Source organism: Oreochromis niloticus, linkage group LG4 (assembly GCF_001858045.2).
Source record: "Oreochromis niloticus isolate F11D_XX linkage group LG4, O_niloticus_UMD_NMBU, whole genome shotgun sequence".
NCBI classification, from domain to species: Eukaryota; Metazoa; Chordata; class Actinopteri; order Cichliformes; family Cichlidae; genus Oreochromis; species Oreochromis niloticus.
This window is the reverse complement of record NC_031969.2, coordinates 27280906-27294470: the sequence shown is the minus strand read 5'-3', so window position 1 is coordinate 27294470 and position 13565 is coordinate 27280906. Positions and strand designations below refer to the sequence as shown.

The following is a 13565-nucleotide window of genomic DNA, read 5'->3' as shown; positions in this document are numbered from 1 at the left end:
ATGGGGCTTATATTTTTTTCCATACAAACTGAAGATGGCAAAGAAATGAAATGCCATCCTGTACCACTTGCTAAGCATATTCCAATTGAATTGGGGTAACAACATTAGTGTGAGAAATGTATCTGAAAGGCAGACATATTCAAAAAAGGAAAAAGAAAATCCTCTAGTAAGCCTGAAGCCAAATGAATAAACAATGTCAAAACACATACCTTGCAGTCAATCAGAAAGTTTGACAATTCATTTAGATTTCAAAACAGATACACAATTTGATGAAATTTCCAAGCACAACAGAAGAATGGCATTTACCATTCACATTTATTGTTTAAAGAAATCGCACACAGTTTTCTTTGATGTACAAGTGACTGTTGCTTTCCACTCATTAAGTGCTTTCACTTTGACACAACTTGAATCTTGACAGAATTTACTGCACTGACAATTCTCAAAACAGAGTACTATATATATTTTAGGTTATCACAGAGAATAAACCCCTTCACTTCCTTACATAAAAGGACTTCATAAATTTATCCATCACAGATCTCTCACTTTGTCTCCCACCATACTGCTATCAGCAGAGCCCAGTCCAGATTTGGTTAGAGAAAGAGTGGGAGGAATGTGTGTGATGTTGGGAGAATCCTTTATTGAATCCTCCAACCACCACGTCCATGGCCCATGTAATGGCTGGAGACAGTGAGGGGAGGTGGTAGACATGGGGTGTGACGCTATCACTGGGGCAACTGAAGCAATGTGCCCTGTCCTGAGGGCAGGTAAGTGACATTGCGGGAGCGTGACAGCTGGAAGGCAATGTCTTCAGCGGCTTCCAGCTTACGGAGCTCTACCAAACCATCACCAGCCTCCATCAGAGAGTTGGCAATGAGTAAGGCAGCCTGAGAATCTCCCTCGGCTGAAATGATGGCTGCCTGCTTCTGTTGCTCTGCCTAAAATGATAAAATAGAAACGATAAAGCTGTATGCACAGTTTTAAAATGCGCTCATAGTACAGGGATTACAGACAATGTTAAAAGTACCTTTTCTACAACGAAACGGGCTCTCTCTGCCTCTTGCTGGGCCACCTGTTTCATCTCAACAGCCTCTGTGAATTCCTTGCCAAAGGTCAAGTGTGTCTGATAGAACACAATACAGCAGGTTACTGCAGTTAAATACACAACCCAAGGATAGTATAGAACACTGCTGCGTAATTTTCCATCGACTTCATACCAGTGAAACATCATCCAAGATTAGGCCGAAGGTGGAGGCTCTTTCTGTGAGGTCCTCACTGACCTGCCTTGACACAAGCTCTCTCTGAGTGATGAGCTCACTAGCATCAAACCTAGCCTGAGAGAGAGAGAAACATTAAGTGCTTTTTGACTCTGTTCATTATACATTCAGCTAATTTGTTTGGCCTTTAATGGACTGTTACTCACCACTACAGCCTTTAAGACCTCTGTGGTGATAGATGGCAGCACCCTCTCATCATAATCCTCACCAATACTGGTGAAGATGCGTGGCAGCTGGTTTGTCACCGGCCGGAAGAGGATACGCAACGTGATGTTAACGTTCTGAAGATCTGTAGGGTGAATGGTTCAGACCTTAATCACACTGTATATACTGGCCTACACGTTAAAACAAGTGTTTGTGTTCATGGACTAAAATTTTCTGTGTAAAAAAACAAAAAACAAGTTCCTTCTTTGGGAATGTTTACAGAGTTGTCAGGTAAAATGTGATGTTTTGGGTTCAAAGTTTTTAAACATTCCTATTTTTCCATGTTTTTAAATCAAACCTGTGACAGTGCAGTGAATAACCTTATCTGATTCAAATAAGTAAGAAGTAGAATGTGGCAGGAAGCTTGGCAGTCTCCAGATTTAAACTCCCACTCAGCTGTTTTGGGATGCACTGAGGCCAAAACTACAAAGGACATTCAACACAACTGAATGTTTTCTTTGTATTAGCTAGTTCAACAAAACCTACAATTCCAGGAAAAACCAATAATGCAGCGGCTGTGAACTTTTATCATGGCGGACTTTCTTCATCAGGCTGTGTGTGCGCGCAACACTAGAAGGGGGGAGTGCATCATTTCACTTTTCTTCTGTACGAAATGCACAGAAAACCCATCTACTTCAGTCAAGAGGCACATGTCGTCATAGAGCTATAAAGGCTTTTTTAATGCTACAGGTAATTAGAATGATTCTAGACATGAAATCTTTAAAAAAAAAATAAAAAAAATACACCACCCCCCCCCCCAGAAAAAAAAAAACTAACTAAACTTAACATCGCCGTTTAATTCTGCACATTCAGAAAGTGCATTTAGGCCATTTGAGCATATCAAGGCCAAGTAGAAATCATTTAAGTTCTTGGCCAAATTAAATGACAGAGACTTTGCCGTAAATCAGGACAAAGCATAAAAAACATTTATAAAGCCCTATAACCACATACGTTATATTACTTGGTTTAGAAAACACAGTCACCAACTTAACCAAACAAGTGCGCAACAAACAACTGAAAATAGTTACTATATAGAGTACCAGAAAGCATGCTAGATTAAAAAAGTAGGTCAACCCCATGTGTGACGTCGAATAATAGAATTACCCATCATGATCTCAAAACTAAAATAACCATGGTTTGTGAGCATGCAAACAATACTGACAGGTGGTCAAAGTATTCACCACTTTGTAATGCCCTTTAGAGACTTTTAAATTCTTTATGGAAAGCCCCCATGGCCACTCTTATTTTACCATATGAATATTTTTTTTTTGCTGTTCTTTTTTTATTTTTTTACTGCATTTACATTAGAATGGCAACACAACACACACGACTGTAACAATGGGTTTTCTTTGTTCACATTACTAAGACACAGCTCAAGAGGTTTGTGTATGAACACATTTGCTCTGTTAAGACTCTTTATTGCTCTTACAAAATATAACTTGAGCTAGAACAAACTCTCTTTCAGAACATTTTTGATGCCAGTGCAGAGCTACCATGGCATTCTGGCCAGTTAAAAATTGAGCCACCAGGCAGAACTTGCTAACCCATTAATCCCACTTCCTAGCATTCTGGATGGAAAGCAAAACAACTTGCAAGAGCATAGCACGCAGTTCTAGGGAAAAATTTCCCAAATATTACTCCACTGCCACTGTAGAAGGAATGGCAAGATTTATCTGTAGAGTATCTGAATTTTAGAATATGGTACTCCATGATATTTTAATTTATTTATTTTTTAATTCAAAATATTTTTTGTTACTGTTGTACACTTTATTTCAGCATACACTGAGTTATATAAATTTCAGTAACAAATGGAAAATTTAAGTGTTCAAAAACATCTGAAATACCCTCTACACGTCTTTTAATGTTACAAAAACTAAACATTTAAGAGTGGCTAATTCAAGTCTTTACCACGCCACAAAGCTAAGCCTTCGTAGTTTGACAAACACTAAATATGCAGAAGCTAAAGTTCCTTAGACTGCTTGCATACCTTTGCTGCCTGTGATGACAGGCACATTGCGTGGACGGGAGCGGCAATCAAAGATGACAGGTTTCTGAACCCAGGGGATGAGGAAGTGGGTTCCCTCACCAACAACAACATCTTGAACACCTCGAAACCTGTCAAAGATCACAGCCCGGTGACCTGCATCAACTGCAACAAGACGGAAAGAGAATTGCATATAGAAAAATCTGTTTAACATGAAAGATTTATTTTTTAATTTTATTTTTATTAAATTCAAGGTCACCATTTTCCTCGTTTATGATCTGGAATGCTAATGAATTCATCAGCTTAACCAAACAAAGGCAACTAACATGAGGTACTACACAGAGTAGACCAAAGGCATCCTAGATTAGCAAAAGAGGTTAAGTGTAACCCTAAGTGTAATGCCAAAATCTCACTTCAGAATAACACATGTTCTTGAAACTAAAACAACTGTGGTTTTCTCGTCTGCAAGCAACACTATCAGGTAGCTATTCATTAGCTTTTGCTGCCTTTCAAAACATCTTTTGAATTCTTTTGGAAATGTGGTTTTTAAAAATATCTATTTTTTACTAAATTAATCATTTTTATGCTTGATGACTGAGCATGTGTTCCAATACATGGAAAATGCCATTAGACCATGTATCTGTCTAGGACTCACCGTTGAAAAGGGCTGAGTTCACGACACCTCCACCGATGGCGAGGGCAAGCCCCAACTTCCCAATGGACTCAAATAACTTGGCCATGACAGCAACCTGGCGACAATGAAAACACTTTGAATGTCTTTCTACACATCTCCACCTTTACACCTACGCAATGCACCATAATCCTGTGACGGACCTTGGAAATCCAGGCTAAATCCCCTCTTTCCAATAACAGTTGGCTTTGGCCTTGAGCTGGACTGACACCAAGGCTGTGGTTGTTAGCTAATTTGGCTAACTAGCTAGCACTAGCTTATCGACTAACTGAACTGAGACATCTTCCAAGCCGATATAACTAAACAGAGCACCGCAGCTTAGATTTAAGGCCGGTGCAATACTACGGATAAGACAATAAGATACGTAAAACGATTAAAAAGCGTGCGACAGGTAAGTCCAAGATGCACTCCCGGTGACTGCACGCATGTTATCTCACGCTGATGCAAAGCGGTCGCTCGTGTTCGTCTAATCTTTTAACACTAGGCGTCTTATAAATAGCAGACAAAACGTCTCTCCTTTTTACTTACAATGACGTTTTAATAAACAGTTAAGTAATTCCACTGTCACACACATAACGTATGTCATAACTTACCTCACTTTGCTCGGATGTCTGTGACCTCCACCGGACACGACGTACAGCACATGAAATATCTGCTACACAGCGCCTGCGCACTGCATGAAGCAACAAAGCATCTGATTGGATGTAACACAACAGTTTTCTTCTTCTATGACTTAGTCATCATTCAAACTAATTACTGCCACCTACTGACCTAAATATAATTAAAACGTTATTTTAGCTGATCGCTTTTGGCTCATACTGATTAAAATGTAGAAAACAAAACACATATTGCTACATAGCATTGGTATACTGGTTACCAAGACTCAGACTCAAGACTGTATATTACATTTCTCAGACAAGAACCTTTTGTCTCTTGTTGTAACTAGAGGATGTCAGGGAGTTCAGACTACTACTACTACTACTGCTATTATTATTATTATCATTATTATTATTATTATTATTATTATTATTATTATTATTATTAGTAGTAGTAGTAGTAGTAGTAGTAGTAGCAATACTAGTATAAGAGTAGGGAGTAACTGTAAAAGAGAGGTAAGAGGTATGCTCCAGAGCATCAAATGTGTCAAATGTAAGGTCTGGGGGCCAGAATTGGTCCAACAAAGACTCCAATCTGGCCCCCTGGACTCCTTTGGAAAACGTGAAGGAGGACATAAATTTTGGACTTTTACCTGCATTTTCGCAAGTTTTACAGTTTTTTCTACTGATAAAGACCATGGCATTTTCATACTACATTGACTTGATTAAGTAATAGATTTCCAAAGAAATGACAGAAAAGTTCTTGTTTCAGTTTTTTTTTTTTACAATGAGTCAGCAGCAAAATAAAAAATAGAAAAATGACTTTTTCTATGAATTAACAAGAACTTTCAGTTTTATAATTACTTAAAAATCTGGGCAGTGGGCTACCAGAACCTTTCCTGTATTTTTGTACATTATTTATTTATTTATCTATTTTTACAAATTAAGCCCAAAAAGTCATGCTGACAAATTTCCTTTATTAAGTAAAATAACATTTCTCTATCATGTAGAGAAATGTTATCATATATTAAGATATCTCCAGCACTGAATGTGTAATTAAACTCTACAGTTTTTAACAGTGATAGAAATGGGACTTTCACTGGCTTGGCCCAGTTAAGATCTTAGTGGGCTGTATGTCAAGTTAAGTCAAGTCAAGTCAAATGGCTTTTATTGTCATTTCAACCATGTACAGCGGTACAGTACAGAGTGAAACGAGACAACGTTCCTCCGAGACCCTGGTGCTACATATGACACATAACAGACAAACACAGGACTACGTAAAGTGGAATGAGCAAAAATTCCAAAAATTGTAAAAGAAAAAAAAAGACAAGACAGTACAACAGTAGACAGAACAGGATGATACAGACACAAGACAGTGCAATGGAAATGTGCAAAATACTGAGTATTGTGCAAAAAGTCACTTGGTGTCTGAAGGTGTGTGTGTGAGAGAGACAGAGAGAGAGAGTGAGATACTGCAGATAAGTGCTTGGGGGTGATGTGTATGAAGGTTTGCGTGTGTGTGTGTGTTATTCCAGTCACTGAGTGTTCGGGAGACTGACGGCTTGGGGGAAGAAACTGTTCCGCAGTCTGGTAGTCTGGCCCGAATGCTCCAGTACCTCTTTCCAGAATGCGGCAGGCTAAAGAGTGTGTGTGAGGGGTGTGTGTGGTCCTCCACAATGCAGATGGAGCGGGTGCTAAAAGTGTCCATGATGGAGGGAAGAGAGGCTCCAATGATCTTCTCAGCTGCTCTCACTATCCATTGTTCAAAAAATGAAAATTGAGTTTGACTTCCCATCTAAAAAGAGAAGTGGAGTGAAAGTCAATAGAAGCAAGACATAATATACATGTGTGCATACGTTTTATATAGGTGACACAGTGAAGTTGCAAGGAGTAGAGGCGGTGAAGGTAGATGAGTTTAAACATCTGGTGTGACATCAACTATCCAAAGTGGACAGTGCACAGGTCAGACTGAGATGGTTCAATTATATGGAGCGGAAGGATAGTGGATATACTGGATAAAGGATCGGAGAAAAAGACCACAGAGAAGATTAATGGGTGTAAAGGAGGACGTGCGGAGGGCTGGTGTGACAAAGGATGATGCAAGGCACAGGTTGAGATGGAGGCAGATGATCCACCGTAGCCACTCCTAAAGAAGGCAGCTGAAAGAAGAAACAAACAAACAAACAATGATAATAATAATAATAATAATAATAATAATAATAATAATAATAATAATAATAACTACGTATAAAGGAACAGTTTGGGAATTTGTATGATACAGATTATAGACCAGTCGGGCACCCGCAAACATCTGCACGCACCGACTCACATGACACTTTGTCGCCCCCTAGCGCGGGGAAGAAAAATCGCACAACCGGTAGTTTCACTTTTCTTCCATTGCTCGTAAAGAGTGACGATCTTTGAAAGAAAGCAAGAAACGGTCGTGAAAGCGTTTTAAGGTCAGTGATGATTGCAAATCTGAAAGATATCCAAAGAATGCGACACGCCGTAACTGCCTCGGGCGCAAATAGAAGATCTGTCGATATGCGCTAAGAAGATTGGCAGTCGAGATGTTTTTGATTTTCTCCACTTCCTTGACAGTCCTCTGGCTGCAGTGTGGCTTTTCTTAACGCTCGCAGATGTGTTTTGACATCGTGTAGACGTGAACACGCAAAAGCGCCTCTTTTTGCAAGTTGGCTGCATTTATTTTTTTTATTAATTTGATCAGATTTCTTTTCAAATTAGCACAGATATTGGCAACTTTGCATCCACTAACATCTGCCGTGTATTACAAGCAACATCTGGTTTAAAAAGGCATTTTAGAGCAGCTTATTATTTGTCAGTTAGTTACAGACTAGTTGTGGGAAGCAGGAAGAAGGGGAGTAAGGGGCGTTAACCTCACTGGTACAATTTTACAAACGAATTTTACACTCCTGTTGATATTGTACAAACATGTACGCAATACACGAGGTCGACGCGTTTTCTAGTCTTTCGTTTCCACATAGCAGCCTGGATATCTCAGTAGTTTTGATATCACAATGATCATTTTTGGGGGGTCTTAGCCTGCTGTTGCTTCAAGTAACCAACTGCAAAGTGTCTAGACATTTTTTCCCTACAATTTAATGAAAAATATTCTCTGGTGATGGAAACTGGGGATAGTTTTCTGTGTTGATGTACTTTCCTGGTAACCCCCAACAGAGGGAGTTGGACTATCAAATATGTTTCTTTTCCTATTCACAGTTGTGGGGTCTTTCACTGAGAGATGTCATGTTCTGACTTTTTGCCATCATCATTTTGATTTTCATGCTCACCATTAATGCAAAATGAAAACATTTTGGTGTTTAGCCTTGCATTCAGCTTCAACAATTTTCCTTCTCACAGCAACAGTGATTGTGTTTATTCCAGCAGATGGCAGAATCAGGCAGGACTGTGAAGGTGTGTGGACTGCCCACAGACATCGAGGATAACACACTGAAAGACAAGCTATTGATTCACTTCCTTAGAAAAAGCAATGGAGGAGGGGAAGTAGACTCTGTCACCTTCCTCAAGGCAACGCCTCTGGCTGCTCTCATCACCTTCGAGGACAGCAGAGGTCAGTAGGTTCAGTGCGTGTTCACGTCTCCTCATCTGCTGTGTAGATCAGAGGGATTACTGTCTGAATAACTAAATTTTCTGTGGCAGCAGTCTTTTATTGCAATAATACTGTTGATTAGTTACATATTATACTGACTGTATTAACACTAAACAATTGTACACCAACCATAGATGGCATTCATTTACAAAGTAATAGAAAGGTACTACACTGTCTGCTGCCACCAGTGATTTACACCAAACTGGAATGTTGGCATTGAAGTCAGTGGAGTGGCCAGTTGTAGAAACACTTAGTCAGGATGCTTCACAGACTGTGATTGATTTCTCTCTGATTACCCCTCTCGCCTAGTGGCACAGGGAGTTATTCACCACAGGCTACACGTTCTGGATGTGGATGGGAAGAAGTATAAGCTCACGGTAACTGAGCATTCTGAAGATTTCGACCCAGATCAGGTAGATTTAGCTGCTGCTCTGCACAATTTCAACAGATACAGAGTAAAATTATTGGTAATTAATTTGTTTTTCTCTTTTCTTTTTCGCATCATCATAGGTCGTCTTAAGCTTATCAGCAACAATTGACTACAGCAAGCTTCCAGGGGGAATCATGGCATTGACAAGCCTTCTTCAGAGCCACAATGATGTCCAGATCAACTATACTGCTACTGAGAAATGCTCTACAATTTTTGGCTCTTACTCTGCAGTGCAGGCAGCTTTGGCACAACTACTGGGCCATCCTGGAGGCTCAAAGTCAGCAGAAAACTCAAAAGACTTGAGTCAGCCTACTTCCAGTGGTTCCCGGTCTGTTCAAAAAGCACAGAAGCATTATACACAGGAGTCAGAAGATCAGAGCAGAAAAGCCAACAAGCAGAGAGACAACAAAGAAAAAAATCACACTGACAGGCCAACTGACAACTACAGTTTAAGTTCAAAAAGAGACCTGACACCTGGTGGTTACACCTGGGAGGACACTGGTCAGGCAGATGGAGCTGCTTTGCAGCATTCTACAACCTCGGTGGATGATTTCTCACTAATTATGGATGCAGACATGTTTCAGTACCTGCAGAAACACTGCTGGAAGGAATACCAGCATATCCTGAAGCAGTATGGGGTTGAAGCAGTGGATGTGACAAGTCAGGGTTTTACCACTCTGTTTCTGCATGTTGCAGCAGCAGTTGGGGAGGATGTTCGAGAGCAGGAGTGCTTGAAGATGGCCAGAAAGGCTATAAGTCAGCTTCATGAGGACATTGAGGCCAAAATCCGTCGATCCCAGCTTCCTAAAGCTATCCTGCACCCCAGTGGAGGCCTGCAGAGGGCAATTGAGAACTTAAGTGTCAGACTTCCCAAACTTATTCTGAATGAAGATGAAAAAAATATTTATATTATTGGAAGCAGCAATGATGTGTCAGAGGCCAAGCAGTTTCTTCTCCTGGACAATGTTAACCAGCGAGATAAAAAGGAAGATGTAGCTAGTCTCCTGAGATTTCCCTCATATGGTTCAAGTTTATACCCTCAGACTGATGAGGAGAGATTCACTCTCCCCACACCCTCCACTGTAGCATCTGTGGATGATAAGATAGATGAGATGCTGAAGTCAGAGGAAGATGAACGAAGAGCTGAAGGAGCCAGAAGGTATAAACTAGCTGCTCGGTTTAAGGATTCTGGGCTAGCTGCGTTAAGCAGTCGACCAGCTGACTTCACTTTACGAACAAACTCATCTCCCAGCAGACAAACACGCCAAGGGCCAATGTTAGGGTATGATGTACTCTCAGAAACAGCAGGGACTTCTGGTGAGGCAGTTTCCAGAGCAGTACCCCAAAACACAGGAGGAGACATTTTGTTCAAGACTGGATCTAGTTTAGCATCTTCCTCACTTCAAAATAGAACCTCTTTGAATCCAGGTTTAACAGATGCTCGACCTAAGAATTCATCATCTCCTTTTAGTGGTACACAGTCCAGTTTGTCAGGAAGTCCTGCACCTCAGTCTGCTGGATCTGGATCCACCTTGAAGCGTGCCAGTAGTTTCTCAGGAACGCCTCAGCAGAAGGCTCAAGTTATGAGTCAGAGGAGTCAAGAAGATAGCAGCAAGTCCACAGTCAGAGCCAGGGGCAGGTCTTCTAGCTTCAGTACCCAAACAGGAAGGGACAAGCAGGAAGTCTATACTGCAGATCTTACAGTATCCTACATAATGTGGAAACATATACAAGAAGCCTACAGCTACCGAGTGGAAGACCTAGCTTCTGATGTCCAGTTAAAAGAGAGCCGCTTAGGTAATCGTGAGCTGACTGTTACCATAAGAGGAGCAAACTCATCCAAAGTGACTTCATGTCATCTAGGTTTGCAGAAGCTGTTTGACTCAGTTAGTTCAGACTTCTCTGTGAAGGAGGTGCCCTTGTCTGAACTGGGTGTCACTGACAAAGCAGATGAAACCTTACAGGCTTGTTGTTCTGAAGTGCGGAGCCGCTTTAAGAAGGTTACTATCCAGATATTACCCAAGAGCTTATATCTTCTTGGTCCACAGCAGTTGTGTTCCCAGGTAGGTGCTTCTCTGCGGGAAGTATTTTCTGGAGACTCGGCTCAAATACCTGACAAATACCAATATTCCCCAACTTCTTTTGAAATGAATGAAGATAAAAGCACTAGTTTACACTTTAACAGTAACTCTCAGGTGATTCTAGAGAGCCAACCAGGCAATGCTGATGGTACAAGTAGGAGTCGGGAGTGGAGGACAACCTACAGAAGTGACTTTGGTGGGAGGGAGATTGTGAATGGATCTACTGGTCTGGCAAGGCAAGATCATGTCATTAAGGAGAAAGTCAAGCCTATAGATCCAATGGAGATGGATGGACAGAAGGCTAAGTCATTTGTCAGTCAATCTACACCAGGAAATGATAGTGTGAGGGGTGTGAATGGTGTCGGATCAACATTAACCCGTACTGAGAAAGGGACCACCTTACCTGCTACCCAGATAGGCAGTGTAGGTCAAGAAGAAGCAGAGATCCAGAACACCCCAGAGGAATCCAAACCAGGCCAGGAGAGGCTGGGGAACATCTGTGTTTGTGGAGAGACTGGGATATCGGTGCAGAGAACAAAATGTGGAGCCACCTTTTGCTCAAAGTGCTTGGACACGGTACATGTCCGCTGCAGAGTTTGTCATGAGACGGAGCAGAAACCTCGGGGCATCCGGGGCAATATTGTAAAATCTAAACTAAACATCAGTTTGCCAGGTTACAACAAGTTCTGTACTATCAAGATTACTTACAGCATTCCTGATGGTATCCAAGCGGTGAGTGGCTTAAAAACGTTTCTCGCTGATATTTTGTTGTGTTTTATCTGAATGAGAAATTACATTGGCGCATCTTCTAAGCTTTACTTTCAGAGACAACAAATGAGACAGAATAAGAAAGGCGGCTCAGTTAGCACCTTTTCTGAAATCAGTTTAAATAGTTAAATTCTGTACAGAGCCCTTGTTACACATCAGGTGTGTGCAGACATATTCAAGCTCTGAGTTATGATTTCTCTAATGTTAAGTATTAGTTTGTTGTTGACCTGTGTTTTAGTTGACTCCCACAGAGTGTCAAGAAGGAATTAGCTAAACTTCAGAGGCATATTCTGATTCACATTGTTGCTACGAGTTCATATATGTATGTTTCCTGATCAACTGAGACCTGCAAATATCAGCCAGTATTCATTATTTTGTTGTTAAAATAAAATAGGCTGCAGTTACAATTCTGACCTTCTCCCGCAAAATCACATGCAGCTATAGGCTGCCTTTTAGCTTATACACTGCAATACCGAGACCTTGTTCATGACTGCGCTCTTTGTGTTGCTTTTTATCAGGATGGGCATCCATCTCCTGGAAAACCATTTAAGGGAGGGCTATTTGAAGCCTACTTTCCAGACTGTCAGCCGACAAAGAAGCTGCTGCCCAGGCTGGAGAAAGCCTTCAGGCAGGGACTCACCTTCACAGTGACAGGCAAAGGGACAGATGCAAGGGTGACCTGGGACAGCATCCCACACAAGACCAGCTTACAGGGAGGCAAATCAGGGTGAGTGAGGCCAGCGAGGATGTCTGAGAGAGCTGCAGAATTAAAGGTCACAGTCAGTCCATGGACCTGACCTGAACAATGTTCTCTTTGTCTCTCTCAGGAATGGGTACCCAGATTCCACTTACTTGACGCGCTTGTCTGAGGTCTTGACCTCCCTTGGAATTGAGGAATCAACAGAAAAGGCCCATGATTAAAACATGCAAAAATGTATTTTTTCCTTGTTTTATATATAAAATAGCAGTATATTGGCAATCCTTGTGTTTACAGCACTGTTTTGCGGTTTTGATTAGTTTACAATCATACTGCTTTGTTATAGTGAGATGTTATCTGATCATCCTTTAATTGTAGTCTCTTTTAAATAATGGAGTTAGAGGTGTCACTGAAGACTGAATTTTAATTTTGTAACATCCTTCACCAATTTTCTTTTAACAAGTTGTTCAAAAGTGAAGGGCCTATATTATTTCACATGACTATTTTTTTAAACACCGTTTCAGGTTATTTTGCAGAACAAATGAATATTAAAGTGTTCAATATGCACAGTACTGTAGAGACCAAAAAATTTGCACTGCACTGTGTGATTGTAGTCATCATTTAGTTTAGGAACAACAGACAGTAATTTGTAAAATATTCTGAATTTAATAAATTAATTGTCAAAAATCTGTCTTTGCTTCTGGGCACAGAAATAAAAAAGCACATTTTCTGTCTGTTTTTATTATGCTTTTTTTTATTAGTCCTGGAAAACATGTAAGGCATATGGTAACATTACACACTGAAGCGTTACAAGCTCTAAAGGCCATGTGGAGAACATGGCACCACGCAGAAAACCCAGAGTCAAGCACAGAAGCAGCATCAATTCAAAGGGTTTAAAAAACAAAGTTGAGACGAGAAAGTGTGTTTGCAACCATTTAAAAACAAAGAAGGGGGAAAAAAAAAAAAAGAAAGGACAGAGTCTATGTCCTTTCTTGTCCAAAACAAGACAAGAAAGGACAGAGTAAAGGAAATCTAGAAATCAACCTGTTGGGTATGCCTTGTAGAAAGTTACCAGCGGTCACTGACAGGTGTGTAGCAGGATGGATGTGAAGTGGGTTTCTGAAGCATTCCCAGAGATAGGTTAAGATGTCTTGTAAATGTACCAGCTTGCCATGGAGGTTCCCATGCTGAAGGGTCTCAGGTGACGCA

The 13565-nt window shown here is 40.8% G+C and overlaps 2 protein-coding genes across 3 annotated transcripts; one reads left to right on the top strand and one right to left on the bottom strand.

Moving 5' to 3' along the window:
- Positions 1 to 162: 162 nt before the first annotated feature.
- On the bottom strand, positions 163 to 4871 carry phb (prohibitin). Its single transcript, XM_003442016.5, has 7 exons — positions 4747 to 4871; positions 4118 to 4211; positions 3466 to 3627; positions 1421 to 1563; positions 1215 to 1331; positions 1025 to 1120; positions 163 to 935 (listed from the first exon to the last, which is right to left on the bottom strand). The coding sequence occupies exons 2-7, from the start codon at positions 4200 to 4202 to the stop codon at positions 723 to 725; spliced, it is 816 nt and encodes a 271-aa protein (XP_003442064.1). The 5' UTR covers positions 4203 to 4211; positions 4747 to 4871; the 3' UTR covers positions 163 to 722.
- Positions 4872 to 7106: 2235 nt separating this feature from the next.
- si:busm1-163l24.3 (uncharacterized) lies at positions 7107 to 13098 on the top strand. 2 transcript variants are annotated; one of them, XM_003442140.5, is made up of 6 exons: positions 7107 to 7208; positions 8158 to 8341; positions 8690 to 8793; positions 8891 to 11623; positions 12178 to 12386; positions 12487 to 13098. In XM_003442140.5, the coding sequence occupies exons 2-6, from the start codon at positions 8158 to 8160 to the stop codon at positions 12578 to 12580; spliced, it is 3324 nt and encodes a 1107-aa protein (XP_003442188.1). In that variant the 5' UTR covers positions 7107 to 7208; the 3' UTR covers positions 12581 to 13098. The 2 variants fall into 2 exon arrangements, with proteins under 2 accessions (XP_003442188.1, XP_005468940.1); XM_005468883.4 differs by having other exon boundaries at positions 7113 to 7208; positions 8155 to 8341.
- The last annotated feature ends 467 nt before the right edge of the window (positions 13099 to 13565 follow it).